Source organism: Schistocerca americana, chromosome 6 (assembly GCF_021461395.2).
Source record: "Schistocerca americana isolate TAMUIC-IGC-003095 chromosome 6, iqSchAmer2.1, whole genome shotgun sequence".
NCBI lineage: Eukaryota > Metazoa > Arthropoda > Insecta > Orthoptera > Acrididae > Schistocerca > Schistocerca americana.
The window spans coordinates 377,808,490-377,834,886 of NC_060124.1; the positions used below are offsets into that span (position 1 = coordinate 377,808,490).

Below are 26,397 nucleotides of genomic sequence, written 5' to 3' on the forward strand. Positions count from 1 at the left end.
CATGCTCTGACCCGTAGAATGCCAGTTTTCTTTCTCCTGATAACATACTGTTTTAATAATATATCGCCAGATTACAGAATTTCTTACTGGAAGATTGTCAAGATCTTATTCCAGCTTTTTAAGATAGTAATGTCATACTTGCCTGTTGAGACAGGCTTACATTTCAGTCAGTTTCCTATGAGTATACTTTGTGTATGTGCCTGCACACAACATGAAAATGTATCCAGTGCCAATGAAGCGTAATGTTCCAAAAATCAAGCACTTACTTGAGGAAGAGCTTTAGAATGCAGAGGAAGCGGAAAAATCTGACCACTGAAGACGCTTTTGAAACAAAACAAAAAGCGTATGGTCCTATCAAAAAATAAAACTTAAATCATGCTTTAAAAGTTTTACTTTATTTCTTAAATTAGGCAGAGATTTTCATTGTGCTGCATATAGATCATATACAGTTATCTATAAAATACATACAAATAACACACAAAGGACATACATATTATAAATAAATTATTGCTATTCCAATAACTGGAATATAACACAACAAATCGTACAGAAAACTGAGAAACATAATAATTTTTACAAAATTACTGCTGTCATTGTGACAGTACACTCTTCATAAGAGCAGTTACATACATGTGCTGAATCATTCCAGAGGAACAAGGCCATTCAGTTGACTAAGCCTTCACTTAAGAAAACTTTTCTTTTCACCATATGCCTTGTACAATATTTATGCATATGTCTTAGACTTATTAAATGCTACAAGCAATACACATTTCCTGATTACATTCCAGGTCAGAGTTTTGTGCAGTAAAATGATGATTAAGTTTTCACATTATTTGCAAAACAAGCACTTTCCTGAGACTGACGCTAATCATTTAAGGAATGCTCTCAGTCACTGAGACACTTCACACCTGTGGAACACATTAGTTCTGTCATGGCTTTAATAGTTGTACACATGTTTTGTAAAACTTGCACCAAGTGGCTAATAAGTTAAATACTGCTTCATTTTTCTTCAGTTGTACTGCAATTCTAAAGCTTTGCCCACTGATGATATAATCATCGCCTTGCAACTTTATACCACACAGAAAGAAAGGCACCAACATACATCATCACAGCCACACCTAAAATCATATATAGGTTTCCCATTACATCAACATTTAAAATGTCAACTTCTGTCAGAAACTTTTTTGTATACCTATAATGGCAATATAACACATCTTCAGGACAGGGTAGTTCATCTCGGCCATCAGCGAGAGTGACAGTAATAATTCCTTGAAATGCAGCTCTGAAGTAACTGATGTAGAACATGAACTCCAGTGAAGATGGGATATCCTTGTGAAATATGTTGAATCCAAACATTGAAATCAGAACAAGCAAAACTGGGCCAAGAAAAACAGCAACCTGTTCAAACAGAAAAGAAAATTGTTAGTATCCTAGGTTGTATAAAATAATTTATTGAAACTGAATAATTACATACACGTATACGGAAACAGAAGAAATGGATCAGTTGCAAAAGGAAAATATTTCAGCGTGATCCCTTAAATAACAACTTTGTTTCCCATTTCTCTATAATTGAGTTAATGCTACATTTGCTATAATGCTAAGATCAATAAGTCATAAAATGGTAATCTTCCTCCTTATTCTGCAAAATTTGATAAATACTTTAGAATTTTTGTTTGAAATGTTTCCAGTAATGTAAGTCAACCAAAAACAAATGTCCTGCATTATAGTTCCCACAGTCTATAAAATGCTGTGTAGTTTTTATCTCCATTTCTCTTTCCAGATGGAGCTTTTATAGAATTATTTAATAATTGACATGTTGTCTATGTACAAAGGAGTTTACATAGCAGTTCTTGGGGACAAAATAGGATGTATCTGCAATTAATATTATAGCTATAGTGAATTAGTTGTTAAAGTTCTTTCTAAATACGTAGTTATTAGCTGTTACAGTGGGAATAAATGAGTGTTAAGAGTGAAGTTTGTTGGGACCACATTTAGTGTGATGTCTTATACCTTCAAATTTCACCAGCCTTTTAACCAGTTTTTTGTTGTTCTTAGTTGTGATGTAAAGCAAATTCCTGTTCTTTCTGCTACTCAGCTTGATATGTCTTATCCTTAATTCAAGTTCTGTCTAAGGGATACCGACCATTTCATTCAACAAGTCTTCTGAGGTTTCCTAATATTTTGCCAGAATAGATATCCTGTCTTTCATCTTTAAGCATGGTATCTGCTCCTCTTGCACTTGTTTTGTCTTCCAGAATTTTCTTTCACTCCCTTCACTGTTTCCTTTCTTTAAATGTTAAGTGATAGTGGTAATGATCTGTAACCTTGCCTTACACCTTTCTTAATTTACCCAATCCTCACACTTTGGCTTTGTAGAGGCTGTATGTTAATCCTCTGTCTTTTTACTTTAGCCCCTTTCATCTCAGCATTATGAACATTTTATTCCATCTTGTAGCATTACAGGTTTTCTGCAGGTCCGCAAATGTTAGGATGGTGCCCAGGTTATTTATCTTCACATCATAAAATGCAATATCAGAACAACTTCTTTTATACCTCTGTATTTTCTAAAATCAAAGTGATTTTTATCCATTGTCCTTTGACTTCTCTCTTTATTCACCTACACATTATTCTGCTCTGCAGTTTATGAGTGTAATATGACAGACTATTCAGCTGATTCTTTTCACATTTGTCGACTCAAGCCTTATTTAGTAATGTGCCTTAAATTTTCTGGAAACCTCATGGCAAGTCACTCAGTGTAAAGATTTTTAACACCTTCACAAATAGTCTAGTTCCTACAGCTTCCATAAATTTCCAAGCCCAAAAATACATGACCTACTCCTGCTGACTTATGAGCTGAGATAATTCAGTGATCTACCAAACTCGTGCCACATGACTTGCTCCGTTATTTCTTCCATATCTGTGTCCTTCTCCTCTACTGTACAATGAAAGTTTCATTCTGGAATACCTATAGGCCTAAGGACAGACTGTATTTTGGTTAGCTAGTTCCTTCCACTTTTTGTAGATCATATCCACAATAAATGTTATGGTATAGGACTTCATAAAGCAAAATTCCGTATGAGAAATGTGGGAGTAGTCTTGAGTAAAAGAAGTATTAGAAGAGGACAGATTGCCACTCAATGTAAAGGTGACACACTGAGTTGCAGACAAGCATAACAGAACGACTGCTAGACTTACTGCTTTCAGCCAAAGCCTTCTTCAGAAAGTAGAACTCAGACATGTTCACACAGGCAAGTGCACCTCACGCTCACGTGACTGTTCTCTCTGGTCACTCTGATCAGAATGCAACAGTGTCATGCCTACAGAAGCAGCAATCTGGAGTGGTATGGGAAAGGGGAGGGATAGCAGGGTGCTGGCGAGGAGGGAGAGGAATTAGCACAGCCTGGCGAAGCGTGCAGTGACGAAAGGGTGGTAAGATAAGGCTACCAGGGAGCAGTATCAAGAGGCTTTGGGGGACAGAGGTGGAGTGGAGAAGGAGAGGAGCAGAGAAGGTGAAAAGACGGTTGCATGTGTTAGCAGAGAATGGCACACAGTGAGAGGGAGGAGTCATGTATAGGGAGGAGGTGATACAATGGTACAGTGGGGGGGGGGGGGGGGGGTACTGTTAGGTGGAGAGTGTGGGGATTGTAGGATGCCTAGGTTGAGGCCACAATTGTTTCAGAAGTGTAGAATGTGTTATAAGGATAACTCCCATCTGCACAGTTCAGAAAAGCTGGTAATGACGGGGAGAATCCATGGCCTGGGTTGCGAGCAGCCTCTGAAATTGAGCATGTTATGTTCAGCTGTGTGTTGTGCCATAAGGTGGTTAACTTTGTTCTTGACACAGTTTGGTGGTGTCCATTGTTCCAGTCTGGGGCAGTATTGGGTGGCAGCTCTTGGGGACGGTGGGAGGTTTGGGGATGTGTGGGGATATGGCAAGGACAATCTGTTTGCGGACTAGGTCCGGGGAATATTGCCAGTCTGTGAAGAGCTTTTTGAGACCTTTAGTATACTGGGAAAGGGAGTTCTTGTCGGTGCAGATATACTGTTCCTGATAGGATGTGTGGGAGGGATTTTTTGTTGTGGAAGAGATGGCAGTTGTCAAAATGCAGGTACTGTTGGTGGTTCGTGAGTTTAATGTGGGCAGATGTTGGGAGGAGGCATCAGAGAGGAGGAAGTCAACACCCAGGAAGATGGCATGCTAGGCTGAGGAGGATTAGATTATGCACATAAGAGAAAGGTGTTGAGGTTATGAAGGAATGAGGAGCATATGTGTTGGCCCTGACTCCACAACATGAGGCTATCATCAATGAACCTGAAATACAAGGGGTTTGGGGTTTTGGGAGGCTAGAAAGGTTTCCTCTAGGTGGCCCATAAACAGGATGGCATAGCAGCGTGCCATATGGGTGCCTAGAGCTGTGCTGCAGATTTGTTTATATACTTTCCCTTCAAAGGATAAGTAGTTGTGTGTTAGGATAAAGCTAGTAAAGAGTATGAGGAATGAGGTTTGAGTCTGAAGGACATTGGGAGAGGTAGCGTTCAATAGTAACAAGACTATGGGCAAGGGGGATGTTGGTGTATAAGGAAATGGAATCAACAGTGACAAGTAGTAATCCAGGTGGTAAGGGGATGGGGATGGTGGACAGTCAATGAAGGAGGTCATTGGTATCTTTGATATGGAGGCAAGATTTTGGGCAGTTGGTTGGAGGTGTTGGTGAATGAAATTCTTTCAGTGGAAGCACAATAATGAGCCACAATGGGGTGTCCAGGATGGCTGGGTTTGTGGATTTTGGCAAGCATGTAGAATTTAGTGTATGAGGTGTCATAGGGGTGGGGAGGGAAATAGATTCAGAAGTGAGCTGGGAAAGGCAAAAGCCATTAAGTAGTGATTAGAGGCTACGCTGGACTTCTGGGATGGGATCACTCTGGCACAGTTTATAGGTGGAGGAGTCAGAGACCTTCTGCCAGGTAGTCACTGTGATTCATAATGACAGTGGTGGAACTACAGTCTGCAGCTAGGATGATTAGGTCAGGATCTGTTTTGAGGCTTCTGTTGAAAGGCTGGTGCTCTTAGGAAGGGACCTGGGGAAGGATGGTGAGGCCAAGTTGGAGGTTAGGAATTCCTGGGAGGAGAATAGGGGTGGTATGATCTGTGCAATGCAGGATTCAATGTTGCAGTTATGTTGGCTTTGGTTGGAGGGATTGGTGGCAAAGAAGTGTTCCCATCACAGGAATTGGGAAGAGGAGAGTAGGTCTTCTACAAGTACAATGTGGTTAAATTTAGGTGTATGGCTAAATGAGAGGCTTTTGGGTAGGACTGAAACTTCCATGCAGCTGATCTGATGATTTTGGCAGAACAGTTAACAGCAGTGTGCTGGGATTGTTTTAGCTCTAGCTTTAGTGGAGTGTTGGTGTGGAGTTTAGGAGGATGTGACAAGTTGAAAAGGTCAGCTGGGCAGTTTCTGGATACTACGAAGGGTTCCTTCTCGTCAACTCCTCATAGCAACCAGTCCCTGAGGTGCGATTGCATCCACACCTCTGTCCACACTGGACCCACCAACCACCAATAGTACCTGCATTTCAACAGCACACCAAAAAATCCTTCCCATATAGCCTGGCCATCCGGGGATGGCATATCTGCAGTGATAAGAATTCCCATGCTTGGTATGCTGAAGGTCTCGCAAAGGACTTCATGGGCACTATCCCCAGACCTAGTCCGCAAACAGATTTGCCATGCCATATTCCCACACACACTCAATTCTCCCGGGACCCCCCAAGAACCAGCTGCAAAGAAGTGCCTCCTTCATCACCCAGTACCAGCTCAGACTGGAACAACTGAACCACGTCCTCCATGAAGGCTTTTATTATCTATTGTTATGCCTGAAATGAGGGATATCCAAGCCAATATCCTTTCCACCTCCATAAAGTGGTTTTCTCTCTATAACATCTCAATCCATCTCTATGCCACTCCAAATCCCAGCTCCTTCCCACAAGGATCATATCCCTGTGGAAGACCCACATGCAAAAACTGCTCAGTCCAATACTTTCTATTCCAGTCTTTTCACAGGTTTGTCCTATGCCATGAGAGGCCAGGCCACCTGTGATAGAAGCCATGTCATGTATCAGATCTGCTGCTATCACTGCATTTTTACATTGGTATGACTACCAATCATGTGCTCACTAGGGTGAATGTCCGCTGCCAAACTATGGCCAAGAGCAAAATGAATACCCTGTGGCACAACAAGCAGCTGAATATCACATGCTTGATTTCAGTGCTTGCTTCACAACCTGAGCTATCCAGATCCTCCCCTCCTAATATCACATGCCTGATTTCAGTGGTTGTTTCACAATGCAAGTCATCTGGATCCTCCCCTCCACCACCAGCTTTTTTGAATTGCGAAGGTGGAGATTATCTTTATAACGCATTCTTTGCTCCTGAAATAATTCCAGCCTCAAACCTCAAACTATGGTAACCTACCAGCCCCACCTCCCACCCCCCTCTGTCCTGTCACTTCTTACCATTTCACATCCCCTCATGCTCAATGTGCACTGCTCTCTGCCAGCACAGCCATCAGTCTTTTCTCACTTCTATGCTTCTCTCCTGTTTCGCTCCCCATTCCCGCCCCCCCCCCCCCCCCTCCTCCTGTCCCAGCCTCTTGGCTCTGCACCTGGCAGTCATGTCTAGTGACCACCTAGTCCCTGCATACTACGCCTGGCTCCGTTGACTCCTCTCCTCTCACCTGTATCCTGCTAATCCTCCGCCTTCCCTGCCCACTACAGATTGCTGCTTCTGTCAATGCGATGCTGTTGCATTCTGACCAGAGCAGCCAGAGGTAGTGGTTAGGTTTGTGTGAGGTGCGCTTACTTGTGTGAATATGTATATGTTCTCCTTTCTGAAGAAGGCTTTGGCCAAAAGCTCAATATGTAACAGGTTTTTTATTGTGCCTGTTCTGCAACTTAATGTGTCATCTTTATGGTGAGTGGCAATCTATCATTTTCATAATATTGTTGATATTCCTATCTGAACTTTCTGTTGTTTCAAAGTGTTAGAAGAAATGTCAAAAGATTTTTGTGTCTGTGTCACATTCGTACCAGAATAAAACTTTGTGTTTTAAATTCATGGCTTGCCCAAATGAACCTTCCTGGATAAGGAGGAAAAAACATGTGCTGGATCCAGAATTGAACCCAGAATTTTAAAGTTATGAATACTAAGTGAGAGTTACTGTCAGATTGAAGCTTTGAATTTGGCAATGGGGTAAGCTCTGATTGCTCATTTTGCAGTCTGTTGGCTGAGATAAATAAAGATAATGGTTTGAGTACCATAAATAAAGATAATTGTTTGAGTACCAGCGTGGGACACTGCATTAATCCATCAGTTAGGTTCATAACTTGTAATGTCTGGCTGGAGATAAAGGTTAGATTGTTTATTCAGCCATTCCCCTATCATTATTCACTTGTCATTTATGTGGTATGACATATAAAATTGATTAGAAACCACCAACACAGTATCACATTAAGTTGAAGTAATGATAGAGGCGCGGCAGAGCTGAGTAAACGGTTTTGAGGGATAACTGTTCAGACGATGGTCAGTCCGGCTCTAGCTGACATCTGTAACACATCTTGAGGGCAGCAAATTTACATATTTAGTTTTTCCTGTTATGTCTTAGTAGTACACATTTCTTAAATTCTGAGTGTGTTTTTGTATTTACAAAGTTTAATCTTGTGTTTGTAAGTAAGAAAGTTTTGGAAGTGTAAAGTCAGGCAGTCAGTAGTGCAGTAGTTGCTCATTTGCTTGTTTTCAAGACAAGCAACCGTTCGGTTCAGCCTAGTTAGCCACTCAATCCAGCTCCAGATATCACCTATGACAAACCTCCAGGGCAGCAAGTTATATATTTAGCTTTTCCTGTGGTTTCTTAGTAATATAAATTGTTTAAATTTTTTGCGTTTTTTTTTTTTTTTGTATTTATGAAGTTTAACCTCATGTTCTGTAAGTGTAAATTCAGGTAGTCTATAGATCAGTTGTCATTTCTACTGAACAGCCAGCTACATGTTTCATTAAACTATCAGCATCTATTGGTGACACATCAGGATGGTAAAAAGGAGGGTATCTAGGTATCTTTTATAATTTACTTCTTCAGTTAGTCTTACTAGGAGGGGTAGGACGTGTGCATGATTTGTGCAGATGTAGGAGCAGCTGGCTGCAGTTTGCAAACAGCTGAATGTGGTTTTGGCTACAATCAGCCTACTTCAGGCTGCTCCTTGGGGTGTAGCAGTGGTGGAGAATCTGGCCTGTCACATGGCGTACCTCAAGTGTCACTTGTTTCACCCACGAGCTCTGCCACTGAGGCACCTCCGAGTGGACATGACATGGTGGATCTGCACTCACAGCAGGGTGAGTGGCTGGTGGTAATGCATTTGTGTCACTCGAGGAAGAAGGCCAATGTGGAGGCTGGGCACCTGGCCTCGCCTATCTGCCCTGTGAGTGAACTGGTGACTGTTCCTTCAGTAAGGTCCAAGCAGGCACTTGTGGGTGAGGGCTTGCTAATTATTGAGAGCTCCAACATTAGGCACTTTTTGGAGCTCTGTAGTAAGATAGCATTCACAGTTGGAAAGAAAGCCAATTTGCACTCGGTACATTTGCTGGGAGGTGTCATCTGAGGTGTGGAGATGGCTATTGAGTGTGCAGTTGTCTGCAATTTATGGCTCACTTTGGCACCATGACACCTATTACTTATGTTATGAGGCCATCCTTAGTTTGTGTAGGTAGCTGGCAGAGATGGTAAAGGAAGCTGATCTCATGTGTGTGGTGCAAGCAGAGTTTTCAGTTTGTAGTGTTGTGTCCAGTGTTGATTTTGGTCCTTTGGTTTGGATCTGAGTGGAGGATCTGAACCATAGGTTTTGTCAAGTCTGTGATGATCTTAGCTGCAGATTTTAGGATCTGCGTTATCAGGTGGGGAATTGTAGGACTTCCCTTGATAGGTCAGGAGTGCACTACATGAAGGAAGCACTTACTTGGGTAGAACAGTTCTTGTGGGGTGCACATGGGTTTTTTTTAGGCTAGGCTGTAGATTGAGGTACTCTGCTGAACACTTGCCAGTCGATACACAGAACACATTCAGAGTAAAGACATTTCACCTTTCAAACTTTTATCAATAAATTGTTTACGAATTCATAACAAAGTTTCTGAATTTACTGCCCTCCAAGACAGTTCTCACACTCAACTAATTCTTTGTACCAAGATCTGGCTAAAACCCAAAATAGAAAGCTCTGAGATATTTAGTGAGTAAAGGAAAATTTATCACAAAGACAGATTAGGCACCATATGAGGGGGAGTGTTCTTTGCAGCTGAAAAAAATATTGTCTCTATTGAGGTTGAAATTTAGTGTGACAGTGAAGTTATCTGGTTGTGTATAACAGGTCTAGGTGAAACCAAGTTAATTGTTGGAGGTTTTTACCTGCCATCTGATTCTGCTATGGTTTTTCTAGCATCATTCAAAGAAAGCCTATGGTCAGCAGTGTGTAAAAACTCATATCATGCAATACTAATTGGAGGTGATTGAAACATACCAATTACAGACTGGGACATGTATGGATTCATTGCAAGAGGTACAGAAAGGCACTCTTGTAAAGTACTTTTGTACATGTTTTCTGAAAACTGTCTTGAGCAGCTAGTTCGGCTGCCCACACACAATGGTAATATCTTAGCTCTTGTAGCTACAAACAGGCCAGTCGTTGTTGTTGGTCTCACAATACAGAGGGGATTACTGATCATGTCATCGCCATAGCAACAGTGGTTACAAAAGTTAATTAATGAGTCAAGAAGGCTAGGAGAGTGTTTCAGCTTAAAAGACCAGGTAATCAATTGTTAGCATATCACTTATAATACAGTGAATGCAGTCATTCAGTTCCAGCGTGATAGGCATAGAGGTATTATGGGTGAAGTTTAAACAGATCGTAAATCATGTTCTGGGAAAGTATGTGTCTAGTAAATGGACTAAGGACGGAAAAAATACAGCTCAATTTAGCAACAAAATTTGGAAAATGGTGAGGAAGCAAAAGCTCTTGAACCCTTCGTTCAACAGAGAAATGGCAAATGATGGCAGGCAAAGGTTAGTAGAGATATATGCATTTGTGAAAAGATCTACGCACAAAGTATACAATAACTACTACCATTGTACCTTACCAAAAGATCTGTCCGAGACCCCAAGAAAATTCTGCTCCTACGTAAAATCACTAAACGGGTCTAAGGCTTCCATTGAGTCCCTTGTTGACCAGTCTGGTGTGGCAGTTGAAGGTAGCAAAACAAATGCTGAAGTTTTAAATTTGCATTTAGGAAATCATTCATGCAGGAGAATCATACAAACATACCATTGTTTGACCATCATACAGAGTTCCTTATGGATGGCACACTAATAAACATCACTGGCATAGGCTAGGCCTGTATGGAATCCCAGTTCAGTTTCACAAAGAGTACTGTATGCCATTGGCCCCAAGGATAGGATGAGCCCCCTCCATGCCTACACCGATGTGGTGACCAAAGCCATTGGTCCCTTACTTTGCTTGCATTTATAGTGAATCTCTCGCCCAGTGCAAAGTCTCAAGGGACTGGAAAAAGGCACAGGTGGCTCCTGTGTATAAGAAGGGTAAAATAATGGACCCACAAAGTTACAGACCAGTATCCTTGACATCAGTTAGTGCAGAATTCTAGAACATATTCCAGGTCTGAATATAATAAATTTCTTAGAGACCAAAAAGCTTAAGCCCATGAATGAATACAGTTTTAGAAAGTGTCATTTGTGTGAAACTCAGCTTGCCTTTCTCTCATATGATGCTTGAATGGCAACAGACAGATTCCTCATTCTTAGATTTCTGAAAGGCATTTGACACAGTGCCCCACTGCAGACTGTGAATGAAGGTATGAGCTCACAGAATGGGTTCCCACATATGTGAGTGGCTTGAAGACTTCTTAAGTAACAGAACCCAGTACATTGTCCTTGACAGCACATATTCATCAGAGACAAGGGCACTGTCAGGAGTGTGCCATGAAATGTGATAAAACTGCTATTATTTTCTATATACATAAATGATCTGACAGACAGGGTGGGCAGCAGTTTGTGGTCATTTGTCAAAGATGCTGTGTTGTATGGGAAGGTGTTGAATATGAGTGATTGTAGGATGATACAAGATGACTTAGACTAAATTTGTAGTTGGTGTGATGAATGAAAGCTAGCTCTAAATGTATAAAAATGTAAGCTAATGTAGGTGAGTAGATAAATCAAACCTATAATGTTTTGATACACCATTAGTAGTATTCTGCTTGACACAGTAACATCATTGAAATATCTGGGCTTAATGTTGCAATGTGGTATGAAATGGCACAAGCATGTGAGGATTGTGGTAGGGTGGTTGGTTTATTGGGATAATTTTAGGAAAGTGTGGTTGATCTGTAAAGTAGGCTGCATACAGGATGCTAGTGTGACCAATTCTTGAGTACTGCAGAGTGTTTGGGACCTGCACCCGGTCAGATTAAAAGAAGACATTTTAGCAATTCAGAGGCAGGCTGCTAGATTTGTTATCATAGGTCTGAACAACGTGCATGTGTTATGGAGGTGTTTTGGGAACTCAAATGGGAATACGTGGATGTGATAGAACTGTTTGAGGAATGCTGTTGAGAAAATTGAGAGAAGCAGCATTTGGAGCTGACTGCACAACAATCTACTGCCGTCAATGTACATTTCGCGTAAGGACCACAAAGATAGGCTACGAGAAATTAGGGCTCATATGGAGTCATACAGACAGGCATTTTTCCCTCGCTCTACCTGCGAGTGAAACAGAAAAGGAAACTACTAATAGTAGAAATAGTACAGGGTACCCTCTGTCATACATCATATGGTAGTTTGGGGAGTATGTATGTAGACATAGATAGTACGTGCGTGGGGGGGGGGGGGGGGGGGGGTGATTCTATTTCAGTAGCCAACATTGTTTGGACCAGAGCTCACTGGTGCTTTGCCATGCATGTGTATCTTGAAAACAACTGATTTGAGATTGCAATACAAAGAGCTTTTCAGCAACAGTTCAACATTCCACACAACAATGCCATTCCTAATGCGAATACAATTTGGTCCTAGGATCAGCAGTTGGAGCAAACTCTTAGCACACTAAGAAGAAATATGATATTAGAAAAGGATAGTTGCTACTCACCATACAGTGGTGATGTTGAGTCGCAGATAAGCACAATAAAAGGACAGTCAGAAAGTGCGCTTTTGGCCAACAAGGGTGTCATCAGATATAGACAACATACAAACTTACACAAATGCAACTCACGCACACATGACCACAAACAGCCAGACTGGCCAGGTGTGTGTGTGTGTGTGTGTGTGTGTGTGTGTGTGTGTGTGTGTGTGTGTGTGTGTGTGTCTTGCGTTTACATGATTGTATGTGTATGTTGTCTATATCCAGTGAAGGCCTTGTTGTCCGAAAGCTTACTGTCCGACAGTTTTGTTTTTGGCATATCTGTGACTCAGCACCTTCGCTATTTGGTGAGTAGCTACTATCATTTTTGTAATATTGTCATTATTCCATCCTGGATTTTTCATTGTTTACAAAGAGGTATGCATAGCCATTGGAGATCCATCAGAACACCTGAAAATGTGCAGCTGGTGAGAAGAGCAGCTGAGCAATCACCAAGATATTCTGCCTGAAGGCACGCTGTTGCATTGGGGTTTTCAGACCACAGTTTTAAGAGGATTCTGCATTTCGACTTAAATTTCCACCCCTTCAGAATATTGTGGTTCAAGAACTGAGTCCAACAGACTACACCAACTGCTGAGGCCTGTGTGAGGAAATGATTGCAATGGTGTACATTTTCACCTAAGTGGGATTGTGAATAAACAAAATTTTCGCTACTGGGCTGAAAACAACCCCCAAATTCTTCACCAAAGGCTGCTACGTTCCCCTAAACTAACAGTGTGATGTCCCGTATCACAATCTGACATGATAGGCCAGTACGTCTTTGAGGAGGAAAGTGTGACTATGAATGTGAATTCCAGACATTATGTTTCAATGTTGCAAAATTTTCTGCAGCCCAGAATGGAACAGATTGTTGAAGAAGAGGGATTAGGGGACTTTTTCCAACAGGTTGGGGTGTAGCTCATACAGTCTGAAATTTATTTTATGTTTTGAGAGAAATGTTTCTGGGACATACGGTCTTTGAGGGTTGGTGTGGGATGGTCTGCATGATCACCAGATTTGAGCATTTGTGACTTCTTTCTTCAGGGATATCTGAAAGAAAAGGTGTTTAAACACTGCCCTAAAACCTACCAGAGCTAAGGGATCAAATTATTGAAGCAGTGAATGCCATACCCCACAACGCGTGCAAACAAGCTCTTCAAAATGTCATAGATCGTCTCCTAAAGTGTATTGCTGCTAACAGCTACCATCTTGAGAACATTATTTTCAATACTAAATGAATATAGAATGGTATGAACATCTAATTCTAAAAACAAAAAGATTTTTTCTCTATATACCCCAATTTCTTTTTTATAACTCCTCAAAACTGCATAACTGTTTTGTCACACCATTTAAATGTTAAAAAAGCCAATGAGAATCTGTCAGACAACCACTTTACAGTCCTCTAAAATTACAAAAAATGTTTTGAAAGAAACACTACCTTTGTTGGTGTCAGAGCACCAATAATGAATCCTGACCCTTGAGCTGCCAGGGATGCTGCATTAGTCAGAATAAAGAACATGGCTATCCTGTATAGCTCTGGTGGCTGACTTGTTGCATAATATGAAATTCCTAGGTAAATGCTGTTACATGCAATCTGTAAAGGCAAAAAATTTAAAATTAGTAACAAACCAGAACATTTTGTAAAAGTCTGTTACACATGTACGCAGAATATAACAGAAAAATTACTTCAAATACTTGAAAAATAATACGATGATTTCAGTATTTTTCATAGTTTTGTATGTTACATGTTCTATACATACTCAAAAGCAATGGAAGGCAAATATCATGAACAACAAGCAGATGAACAGATACCAACTACCATAAAAGTGTAAACATTCCAGCAAATTTGATTGCACATGCCTCTCATATAGTGTTGAGTAAGTAACAAGGCCAGGATAACTTCAGCACAAAGTACAAAAAATTAGTCACTTCCAGGGAACACACTAATACCATGTAACACTGTGTAGCCTGGACATTAAGCTCAATCTGGTGAGAAGGAAGTCCACAAGTTTTTTCAGGTTTGCCATATCCTACTGAAACCACTCATTGGCAATGAATGAGTGCGCCCAACTTACGACAGAGAAACCCTCCAAAAATGTCATGTAAGCACCTCCAACCTGTACTACACCATACACACACACACACTGCAGTGTAAACACCTCACTGGGCTGTCTGTGCACTCAATACCTCACTTTATTTCAAAATTGCAACTTGCCAGGCCACACTACAGCATTTACAACCAGTTACCGGTCAGTTTATATGTGGGCCACTGAAGACATGGGGGTTTATCTGCTTCTGTGAACAATGGTATTCTGTGAGGTATCAACTCCAAATGTCCATTAAGGGCAGTTCCCTTTGCATTTAGTTGAGATGGGCCTGCATTCTCTGACAGCAGCAATCCTTGTCAGTTTTGAAACCAACTAATTTTAAGGTATATATAAAACATCACCAACTCACCTGCTATTGAAGTAATTTGTAGCAGAAGCAGAGGTGGTAATCTACAAATATTTCAAAGTAATAACAGCTGTGGCAGCACAAGGCAGAACATGCAGAAAATTGATTGGTAGCCATGACACAGCTTTGATTGTTGTTAGGCAGGATTTTTTTATGACCCTGTTCTTACATCTTCCTACATGGCTCTGCTACACCATTCCTTGCAGACACATTGAACAGTCCATGCTAATACACCAAGAAACCAAGCAATTTCATTCACAGTGTGCTCATTGACATATCCAATCATGATAGCTCCTTTTTGCCATTCTGTCACATCTCCACATCAACCCATCTGACTACAATGATTCCATACATCCCTGTTACACATACACACCTCCTCACTGTCAGAACTTTGTCAGCTGTAATAGAGTCACATGACTAACTGATACCAGTTCTACAGCATTCTGAAGTGACCAGTGTGTTGCGTCGAGGGAGTAGTTGAATTTCGCCCAGTGAGCTCAGAAATAAGGGCAACAATACCTTAGAAAAAAATATGGAGCCTGAATTATCAGTAACTGAACAAGCTGTGTTTAAGACTACTTCATACAAATAAACTGAAATACTTGACTTCATCCTAAGTAAATTGAAATGAGACAGACAAAACACAAGCTATGACAGTTTTCTTAGACCTTCAGTTTCCCAAACCCCACCTCCTCTCTATTTTCAGCAATAGTTCAACATTTCACACAACAATGCCATTCCTAATGTGAATACAATTTGGTCCTGGACTCAGCAGGTGGAGGAAACTATTAGCACACTAAGAAGAGAGAAAATATTTTGTGTGTTCAGAAAATCAGTATAAGAACGGTCCAACATTTCTAAACAAGCTAAGTGCAGGGTTTGTGGGGATTCACACAATTTTAGGTACTCCATAAAAAGGAAGTTCTAAGTGCTTAAACTGGAGGATGTTGGAGGCCATGGGATGTCACCAAAACAGGAAATGACCCTCCCTGGAAAGGAGTGACAAACCAACTCGATAGACTCACGTGCAGTGTGCATGATGGCCCCATACTGTTGATAATAAATGTTATTCTTGTTATGTAGATATCACCATCACAGCTATGGCACAAGAAAGTGTTAAGCATATGACGTAATGTTCAGTGTAGACAGTCACAGTGACATTTCCATCTTTAAAAAAATATAGGCCAATGATGTTCAAATTGCTAACTGCACACCATACTATTACACTCTCTGCATGGAGCAGTGTTTCACGAATGATGCATGGATTCTCAGAAGCTAAATTTAGCTTGTTAACATCCCCACTCAAATGAAAATGAGCTTCACTGCTTATGATGATTTTCACATTTTCATTGTCTTCAAGCAGCATTTATATTTTAACTGCCAAGTCCTATCATTGCTCGTAATCTATTGCATTCAGCTGCTGAACAATACATGTCTTGTATGGATGAAATGTTAAATCTTTCTTCAAAATAGTGTGCACCAATTCACAACTTAACCTTAACTCATGTGCATGTCATCATGCAGACTGATCTGGGCTCCAAATCAAAGCCTGTCTCACCATCTGGATGTTTCCTGGTGTTCTTGCATTCTTCTTAGGGACACGTGGCTTCTTCTTTATGGTACTGCTTGTCACCCGTAGACTGATAACACACCTGAGAATCAAATTTCAGTTGGGAATGGTACCTTGTTATCCATGGTTGAAATGAACACAAAAAAGCCAACTGCACTGCTGTGACTGACTCAGCATTTCACATGTATGCTTCATACACAAACATGCGGTGCTCTGCCACCCACTGCACCACTGCTACTGAAATGGCATCAGATGGTGAGAGCATTGCAGAAGTTTCCCCACTCTACCTCCACAGGACCATCATACTAGCCATTTCAATACCATTCAGTTCTCGTCAGTCACTTGTACATACAGCATGCAATACATTTTGCATGGGAACTACTGTATTATCCAGTGGTGATGCTTATATAGCATACAGCTTCATTTTACTTGACAGTATCAACTTTCGTTTACTGAGGTGAAGGTTACTGGTGTAATAACGTCATTGTGGCCTGCGCACATCCAAAAATGTTTCACTTTCTTCCAAAAGGTGATCATATACTTTTGAAGACAGAAAAGCACCTAACAGGTTGACATGCCATGTCTTGGAATGGTTTTAAGAATGTGGAACAGGTTTTCTCTCTCTTGGATCACTTCCAAAGTTCCATATTTGATTTCTACTGATCATCTGTGAGACATCATCAAAAGGCATGCCTTTAGGCATTTTATACACCTTTAATTATGCAGAGGAGTTCAGTGCATACAAAATGACTAGTCATGCTGCATCACTATTGTGCTACCAATTCCTCATTTAAAATTATTCAGCTATCACAGAGTGTGAATCAGTTGTCCTCCAAGGTGCTGTCTTTCGTGTTTGGATTGGATGGATGTAAATGAATGCATTAACTATTCTGTCTGCAGAAAACACTTGCTTGAATATTCCTTTAAGACTGTGGAAACGAGGAGGGGAGGGAGGGGGGGAGGGAGAGAGGGAGAGGGAGAGAGAGAGAGAGAGAGAGAGAGAGAGAGAGAGAGAGAGAGAGAGAGTTTGAATCCTTAACTGGTATCGTGCAATTTTGTAATCTAACTGGTATCATGGTATCTGTCGGACTCCAGAAATTTACTGTTTATTTGTATAATGTTGTCTTAACTTATTAGTTTTTTGTTAACCTCAACTAGTTACATCTTGTGTTTTAAAACATATGAAAGTGAAATCTGACAAAGAATATTACTAATCAAGAAGAAAACACAGAAAGTACACAAGTGATGTTCTGAAAAATTGGACTTTCCTACATTCCTCAAAAATCTAGAAATTAAACTTTTAGTTATTAATCCTGTGCTATGCTAGTCTTTCTTCAGCACCAAGAATCAGAAACAGAAACAAAATTTCTGGAAAACTTTAAGAATAAATTTATATTTTGATATTCACTTTAAAAATTTTTAGAGACCACATTGCAGGCATTATGTAAGTACTGGGTCCTGGTGTCTATTTTACACACAATCTTTAACCCATTTTTTGGCTGGTGCATCTGAAATCTATGCTGACTGTGGAACGGCACAAGCATTTCATCAATGCACAGAGTACAGCCTTGAGAGTAACATTACTGACAGCTTGTAATAAATCTGTTGAAAATGTTTGACACTGCAGCAATTGCATTCTTCTTTTTTCTTTTCTGCCTTGTAATCTGGATGCTCAAGTAGAAGAGAAATTGATATAAACAAAAACTTTTTCTTACAGTACTGTGAAAAATAATACATCCAGTTCCACCCACCAAGAAAAGATTATCTATGGGGTCATTGTCAGACTTGGAGATTGTTGTGAATATAAATAAGCCTACAAAAGCTTTCAGTTCAATAACATAAATATCATGTAGAAAATATGTAATTTTATATGAGTACTTTTATTTTACTGATTGTATTCTTCAATTACTGCATAATCTCATCTAAAATGTTATAAGTAAAAAGTAGACCCAAAGTTGTTCAGCATCTGGGTTCCTTCCCCAAGACATTAGCCCTAATCACAGACCAGGAATCTGCATCTCTATGGTACATTGCCTCCTTCTGACATTAGCTGGTGGTTGTGCTTTTCTCCATCTCAAACAGTTTCCTTTACCATAAATGTAGAAATCACAGCCACATGACTGTTTTTTACTGTGATTATCTTCACCTGTTTGTCCTCCATTTATGGTGCAGTAGATGGATGAGGATGTTTAAAATAATAATTAAAATAGTATAGTCAGTCAATGTGGTTGAACAGTATATGACATAAATTAGAAAACTATTTGTTGTTGTTGTTGCTCTTCTTCTTCTTCTTCTTAACAAGTGTCTGGTATATATTTAGGAAGCTTACCAAATGTTGCAAAATCCTGAAAAGATAATGATAACAGCTTCCAGTACGAAGAAGATACTATGCCCTTACACATGCCCTTTGATGGGTGGTGTATATTAGTAAGTCAAGGAGACCTTTTCTCATTGTCAGCTGTCTACAGAGACTCCAACACCTTGGGACAAGTTTTTTATAAATTTCCATATTATACCTGCCCCTCTAACACACTTAACAAATGAAATAATACTGCTTATATGTGGTTATCCAATGAAATTTAAATCTAAAAAGAAGTATTTTACATACCTGAATTGGAATTTCCACAGACAGCAGTGACAAATAGTAAGATGGCAAGGAGTACCACTGATTGAAGTGCTCACTCTTGATTATCTTCAGTTCTAGTGGGACTGAAACAAGAATTGCCGTTAGTTTTCCTTTCAAATGCAATCTACTCATCAAAACTTACAGCCTTTAATGTGAAAAACAGTATCAATGCCCCTGTTTATTGAGCAGAAAATCCAGGATGGAATGTAACAATATCATGAGAAGGATAGTTGCTACTCACTATATAGTGGAGATATTGTGTCACTGACAGGCATGACGAAAAGACTGTCAGAAAGTGAGCTTTCAGCCAACAAGACCTTGTTCGGAAATAGACAATATGCAGGTATACACTCACGCGAGTGCAACTCACACACAAATGACCACAATATCTGACTGCTTGACTGCTGAGGGCAGACTGGGTGCAGCAGTGCATGATGGGAAAGGCAATCAGGTGGTGGGGGTAAGGAGGAGGCTGGGGTGGAAAGGGGTGGGAATAGCAGGGTAGGGTTGAGAGACAGTAGAAAGGGCAGGGATAGCAGGGTAGGGGTGGGGGACAGTGAAGTGCTGCCTGTGGGAGCATACGGAGACGAGGTGGAGAGAGGGTAGGGCACCTAGGTGCAGATCAGATGGAGGGCAGGAACTGCGGGTAGCGCAAAAAGAGAGAAGTAAAAAGACTGAAAGTGCGGTGGCGGAATAGAGGGGTGTGTATTGCTGGAATAGAAACAGCAAAGGCAGACTACCTGTGAAACTAGTTGTGATTCATATGCTTAGCTGCAACCATTGTGCTGCATTCTACTTGGACATGACAACCAACAAAATGCCTGTCCAGGTGAATGGCCACCAACAAACTGTGGCCAAGAAACACCTGGACCACTGATTTGCTGAATACGTTGCCCAACACAACATTCTTCATTTCAATGATTGCTACACAGCTTGTGCCATCTGTATCCTTCACACCAACACCAGCTTTTCTGAACTGCACAAGTGGGAACTCTCCTTCCAATATATTCTACAATTCCATAACCCTCTTGGCTTCAACCTTTGTTAGTCATTGTTCTTCCCTGTTCCCATTTCAGCACTACAGAGCCCACTGTTGTACCAACACACCCACAGTCTTTTTACTTCTCTCCTTTTCGGTTACTGCCCCCCCCCCCCCGCCCCCCCCCCCCCACCCTCCATCTAACCTCTCAACTGCACCTAGCTGCCCAACCCTCTCTTCACCTCATCACAGCATTCCCACAAGCAGCACTTTACCGCCCCTGTCTCCTACTCTGCTGCCCCTTCCTCTCCCTGCCCCAGCCTCCTCCTTACTCTCAACACCCGGCTGCCTCTCCCATCATGCGCTGCGGCTCACAGTGTGGCCTCAGCAGCCAGAGACTGTGGTTTATGTGTGTGTCTGTGTGCATTTTTGTCTATTTCCAAAGAAGGCCTTGTTGGCTGAAAGCTCACTTTCTGTCAGTCTTTTTTTAGTGCCTATCTGCAACTCAGCATCTGTGCTATATGATGAGTAGCAACTATCCTTTTCATAATATTGTTTCTTGAGTAGTATGGTCATTAATTATTTGTTAGTTGGATACAGGAGAAGTAAGTAATGTTTTACGGAAAGATTCCCTTTTCCCTGCCCTGCTTCCCATCCCTGTTCCACTTTATAGGCCTTTCATTGGCTTCTCTCCTCTACCATTTGTAATCTTCTCAGCCTAGACCAGCACTCAACACAGTGGTATCACAACTGTGCATCCGTTTCTGTATTCAACATTTACTCATGAATTCAAAGTTAAGCAGTCATTTACACTACTTATGTGTCTATCAGTCATCAAATACAGACCACCATCATATTTAAGACAAATGGTTTTTATATTCTGTCCAGGATTCCCATTATGGGCTTAAGGACTTTTTCACAATATAAAGTGAATAGTGTCGTGGCCCAGTATGAATAATAAACCCTTAAATAGGCCCTGCAATAATTGAAGACCCAGGTATTCATTTGTCTCCCTGTTTTTAGGTGAAAAAGTATCATTACATTTACGTAACAGTCAAACAAATCTCTTGCACTCTGTGCATCTCATGTACTCCAGAATAGGTCCCTAACAAATGTGTCTACTTCCATGCAAGAGCATGTGAAAGAGTGTATGTCTTAACTTACCCCAATTTGGTATGTGATACTTACAGTGAAGAGTGACTGCCATTTTCCCAGTGTACAGAAGGAAAAGCACTGTTCCATATAAATAAACAAAATCTGCAAACACTGCATCTGCTGAGTTGCCACAGTTGTAATAAAGATATCCAAAAACCAACCCAATGGTCAAATGAGCTAAGAGCCTGTTGATGAGGTGACTCTGCAGAGCAAAAAAAGCAAAGCAATAATAGGAATATTCTTGCTTAAAGCAGAAAACATTCTACTAATGGCTGACAACTGAATGGTTGTTGCGTTATTAATATTATTACCATCATTATTGTCATTATTATTATTAAATAGCATGATAACAAATTAACTTAGCTCACTGAGACTACTTCCATTTATTAACTTACACAGTCTCGACGTAGGCATGTGAGGCTCCTCCTGTACAATAAATAGTACTGTAGAAATATATTAGCTCCTTGAGTAGATTTTTCCTCCTTGTGTGATTGTTTATTTTTATTTTTATCATCACTAAAATGGTATTCCAGTTTATGCAGATCCACGTCTTGAAAGAAAATAAACATACTCAATAAAATATAGCATTGGTTATTAGGTATCATAGACCTAAGGATGATCAGTTAAACAGAAATATAAGTATTGTTACACACACAATATAAAGTGGACAAATGGGAAGCGTACATGTAACATCACTTTAGTCCACAGTCTTGTCCAGAGTAAGATACATTAGGTGGTAAGGGAGGCAACAAGCCCCGTATTTAAATTTTTCACAATGGAAAACAACGAAGACATCTGCTGAGATATCAGAAGGAGAAATACTACTGTCTTGGATGTACTCGAAAGATAATGGATTATTCTATCTGATGGGAAAATTCCAAGAAACATGTCACTTCTTATTACATGGTCACAGAAGCAGCAACATTGCTAATAAGTCATCAATACTGAAAAATTTTATCTGGCAATAAATGCATGTTACATATCCCCAAAGCAGTCACTAAATATTGACAGAATGTTAACAACTAGTTAGTAGTATCTAAGTGACATTATAAAATTGAGTACCAGAAAATAAAATTTACCCATATTACACAACATGGAAAATGAAAAAAATTAACAAGATTTAAGACATGGAAAATATAATATTCAATCTGTTCTGTGTTGTAATACAGGAAAGGCAACAATTCAAAGTTTCACACAAAACAACAGAGAAGGAGATGGGTTAACTATGAAGACAATGAGCTGCCAAGAAACTGTATTGACTTCCCAAATGATTTGTCCATTTTTTTTTTTTTTTTACTTGATAAATTTAGCACATATGCCAGGACCAAATGAGTTAGCACATATCATGCAAATCACTGAATTTCAGTTACGTCAAGCACTAGACCAAGAGTCCTACCTGGAGAGCAGTGACTGTTGGCTGTGGATGGCAAACTAGGATCCATGCTAGAGCCAGAGTGTCAACCAGGACCATCAGTATTACTCTGATGGAAGCTAGACTATGAGTAATGATGCTGTTCACCAGGCTCCTGCTTATACACCAGAACCTTTCTAGCTATCTCCAATATTGTAGCAAAAGATTCAGCTGGGCAGCTGAATGGCACAAAGTTGTAATTAGGGGGTTGTGAGCAGATTTTGCCATGGTGTTAGTGGTGATCATTAGCTAGAGTGAGACTGACAAGGAAAGTGCAATTTACTCAAATGTATCAAGCAGCAATATACTGTGCTGATTCTGGCATAATGGTATAGAGAGCGAGCGTTAGATTACAAAGATTATACGTACGTCATTCTTGCTGAGCGAACAATGAGCAGCGTGCTTACGCGCAGAGCCACATCCATTCTATTCTATAACCTTTCCTACAATATGACAGATACATCTGTACCTTCAGGACAATGCCCATAAACACACTTCTCATGTTATTCAAGATGCCCTCCACAATGTTTGTAAACTGTCTTGTCAATCACCAAGTTTGTATCATACATAATGGGACAGCTATTAGTTGGTCAGCATTAGAAGCTATATCCTTAAACCAGTTGCAATGAAAGGTAGAAGAAGCATAGAATACTATCTCTCAAAATGAAATGTAGTACCACTATTATTGATATTTCTGTTACAGAGTCTCATCTAAATCCTTGTCATGTGCACTGATTTTTGTGTAACAAAGCAGACAGTGGCCTTGCCACAATGGTAACAATGGTTCCTGAAAGATCACCGAGCACTCTTCGCAAGCAGGATACACTCAACCCTTGTGAGGCAAACTGAGAGGAGCTAATTGATTGAGAAGTAGCAGCTCCAGTCATGAAAGCTGACAATACCAGGAGAGCAGAATGCTGATCACATGCCTCTCCATATCCACATCCAATGATGCCTATAATCTGAGGATGACATGGCGGTCAGTTAGTATTGACAGGGTCTTCCAAGGCCTGTTCAGATGGGGTAGAATTAGAAGTAGTAGCAGCAGCAGCAGCAGTAGTAGTAGTAGTAGTACATATATTTCACCTACAGTGCAATTTTACATCCCTTAAGGCTATATCCTGAGATACTGCACAAGAGAGACATTTTACATATCAGATTGCCGACATCTTATAAACAAGTAAATTGTCATTTTTCTCACATGTATGAAAATGAGTTTCTACCATTTACAGAAGTATTTACAGTTTATTGACAAAGATAAAAATTACAAAACAACATGAAGTTTATAACAGAGTCCTTATTTTAAAAAGCACCTTTACTTAACATCTCTACAATAATTATGAATAATTTTTGGCTCTACCAGTACTTATTTTTCTGTTTTTGCAGTGTTCAGTATCTTCCAAAATATATTTTCAAGAAACAATTTAAGTTTTTGCCCTTTCTTTATTATTATTGTTATTATTTTGCAACATTTCTATGCAAATAGCATTATTAATATTTTCCTGAGAGGGAAATGATCTTCAAGGTTTAAGTTAAGAAAAAAAACCCTTACCTCCTTTGCTAATGTAATGTACAGAGGTATCAGTTTTCATCTTTTCAGCACTGGCTGCAGCTAATTCCTCTATGTCTACACCACATTCACCCACGCAGACATCAATCACTGAAATAGTGAAATAGTGAAACTGCTATTAATAAACAGTAATGTGCAAGAATATATATGTGTGTGTGTGTGTGTGTGTGTGTGTGTGTGTGTGTGTGTGTGTGTGTGTGTGTGTGTGCGCGCGCGCGCGCGCGCGCGCGCGCGCGCGCGCGCGCGTTCGTGTGCCATATATACGTAACATAGGAAGTGGAAATATTATGAAAAACCCCATAATGTTCTTGACCAATTTCCTTCAAATTTTATACTCTGCAAACATTCAGATGGGCATAGGCTATATCTTTTTTAATACACATAATATACAAATATTCATGTAATCTATGAAGCATAAATGTTGTTACCAAAAATCTCAAAAATTTTTTGAACAATTTCAAATTTTTACACAACACTCTAAGGAACATTCAGACAGACATAGCTACACATTTTTTTTTAAATGACGATGTAGGAGGACATGTAAACCATTAGCCAATTTGTTTCTGTCGTGTTCTTCTTTCTCCTTATAATATATATATCAAACAAAAATTGTGTACACAACAAAGTGCTCTTTGTTTTCATCATCACCTATTTACAAAAAATGAGGGAAGTTGGATTTATGGCTTATCACATTATGATTAGAATCCTACTACAGGATCTGAATCATCCAAAACTTTTGTAATCCTATCCTTTCACAGTTTTAAACTATGTAAAATACTCTCACTGAAGCTACAATTCTTTCAGATCCAGCTGAAGTACTATCGTACCCTGTACATCGATAATCTCAACCAATTTACTCATTCATTTTAAGTGACTTCAATTCCCAATCAAAGTTTTGTTTGTAATAACAATAAACAATGCTCAAGGTCAGAGAGAGAGGTAAGAGGACAGCAAGGGGGAGGTAGGAAATGGACATTGAGAGGGAAGACAAGGAGATGGATTGGGAGAGGGGAGAAGAAGGTGATGCACAGAGGGAGGGGGTAAGAGGTGGAGGAGGAAATGGGCAGATGGGAAGGAGGAGATAGACAGAGGTAAGAGGGAGGTAGGGGAGTTTAAGAGTATATGCAATTCCCGTACATATTTAGCAATTCATTCCTACTGTATTACATTTTCTTTAGCTGTAACCATTTCCTCTGAATCACCATCCTCTCCTGGCATCATTTTTTTGTTAATATCTTGACTGGCTTTATAAAAGTAATCTGGAATTGCTTCTGTAATTTAATTATTTTCATTATTATTTAAGATATAATTTAAATTTTTGTCCATTAATTATTGTTATTATTAGTAGTTTGCAACCTGTCTTGAACTATACAAACATTTAAAAATATCTTTGTCCTTATAGCTGTATGTTGTCCTTATAGCTGTTATTTACTGTGCCATGTGTCATCTCAACTGATGAAACATGGTGTCTCAACAATGTAAGTTTCTGTTTGTTTATTAATTAATACCTGTAGTATTATGTTTTCCAATGTGCTGTGAATTAGCTATTTCATGGCCCATTTGAATTCCCGCTCCACCCAGCAGTTCACACCAGCACCGCTCATGTGCTCCAAGTGCACTAGAGGATACACGTATCAGCTGGTTGCTGAGTGCAGTGCCACATGAAAGTGACAAGCTCTGTCCAGGCTTAGTTGATGGGAGTTTGGTGACTGGAACTTTAGTTGCAACTTCAATGTGCAGCCTTGGACAGCAGTGGACAAATCTTGACTTTGGCCCCGGGGCCATGCAGTGTGTGCTGGCTAAGTTTGTTTTATACCAGTGTGACTGGTCCAGGTAGTTGCCTGTGACACTGCGACTCCAGGTAGTTTTGAATTCAGGGCAGCCACTGTTGTCATCAACTACATACAGATGCAGTGCAGAAGGAGATGGAATTTGGTTTTGGGCTGAGATCTATTACTGAGTGTCTCGTGAACTTTCACTGTCTGTTGTTACATCCAATCATCAGATTCCAATCAGCACTGCCTGGATGTCAATGGTATCTTCAGTGTGGCAATGCACTCCACAACGAGCTATAAGTGTACCCTCTAGTGTGCTGCAGAGTGCATCAGCTGTGCTGGCATGAACTCTGGGCAGGGTGGGAATTCAAATGTGCCCTGAAACTGCTAATTTATGGTACAATTTAAAACTCCCATCATCTTTATTTTCTTTATTCCATTAGAGATTTTTTCTTTTGATTTCCTTGTAACTGCATCATCTATTGCTTTCTGCCTGAATACCTTGGTTAAATAACATAGCTCTTCCATTTATGTTTTTATAATTTCTATGTTGCTGAACTTGTTGCTTGATTTGATCTGGTATACCTCCCTACCTTCCCAAGCACTAAATTTCCTGTCTGATTAGTCCA

The 26,397-nt window shown here is 40.1% G+C and overlaps 1 protein-coding gene across 2 annotated transcripts in view; it reads right to left on the minus strand.

Annotated features, from left to right (window-relative positions):
* Window positions 1–373: 373 nt before the first annotated feature.
* The window catches only part of LOC124619362 (ATP-binding cassette sub-family G member 1-like), a 779,674-nt gene continuing 753,650 nt past the window's right edge, over window positions 374–26,397 (minus strand). For both annotated transcript variants that reach the window (XM_047145685.1, XM_047145684.1), the window contains 6 exons: window positions 23,976–24,083; window positions 21,408–21,562; window positions 21,046–21,214; window positions 18,861–18,961; window positions 13,667–13,822; window positions 374–1,398 (listed from right to left, as the gene is read on the minus strand). In XM_047145685.1, coding sequence (XP_047001641.1) covers window positions 1,054–1,398; window positions 13,667–13,822; window positions 18,861–18,961; window positions 21,046–21,214; window positions 21,408–21,562; window positions 23,976–24,083 — 1,034 coding nt within the window. In that variant the 3' untranslated portion in view covers window positions 374–1,053. The remainder of the gene's footprint in view (window positions 1,399–13,666; window positions 13,823–18,860; window positions 18,962–21,045; window positions 21,215–21,407; window positions 21,563–23,975; window positions 24,084–26,397) is intronic.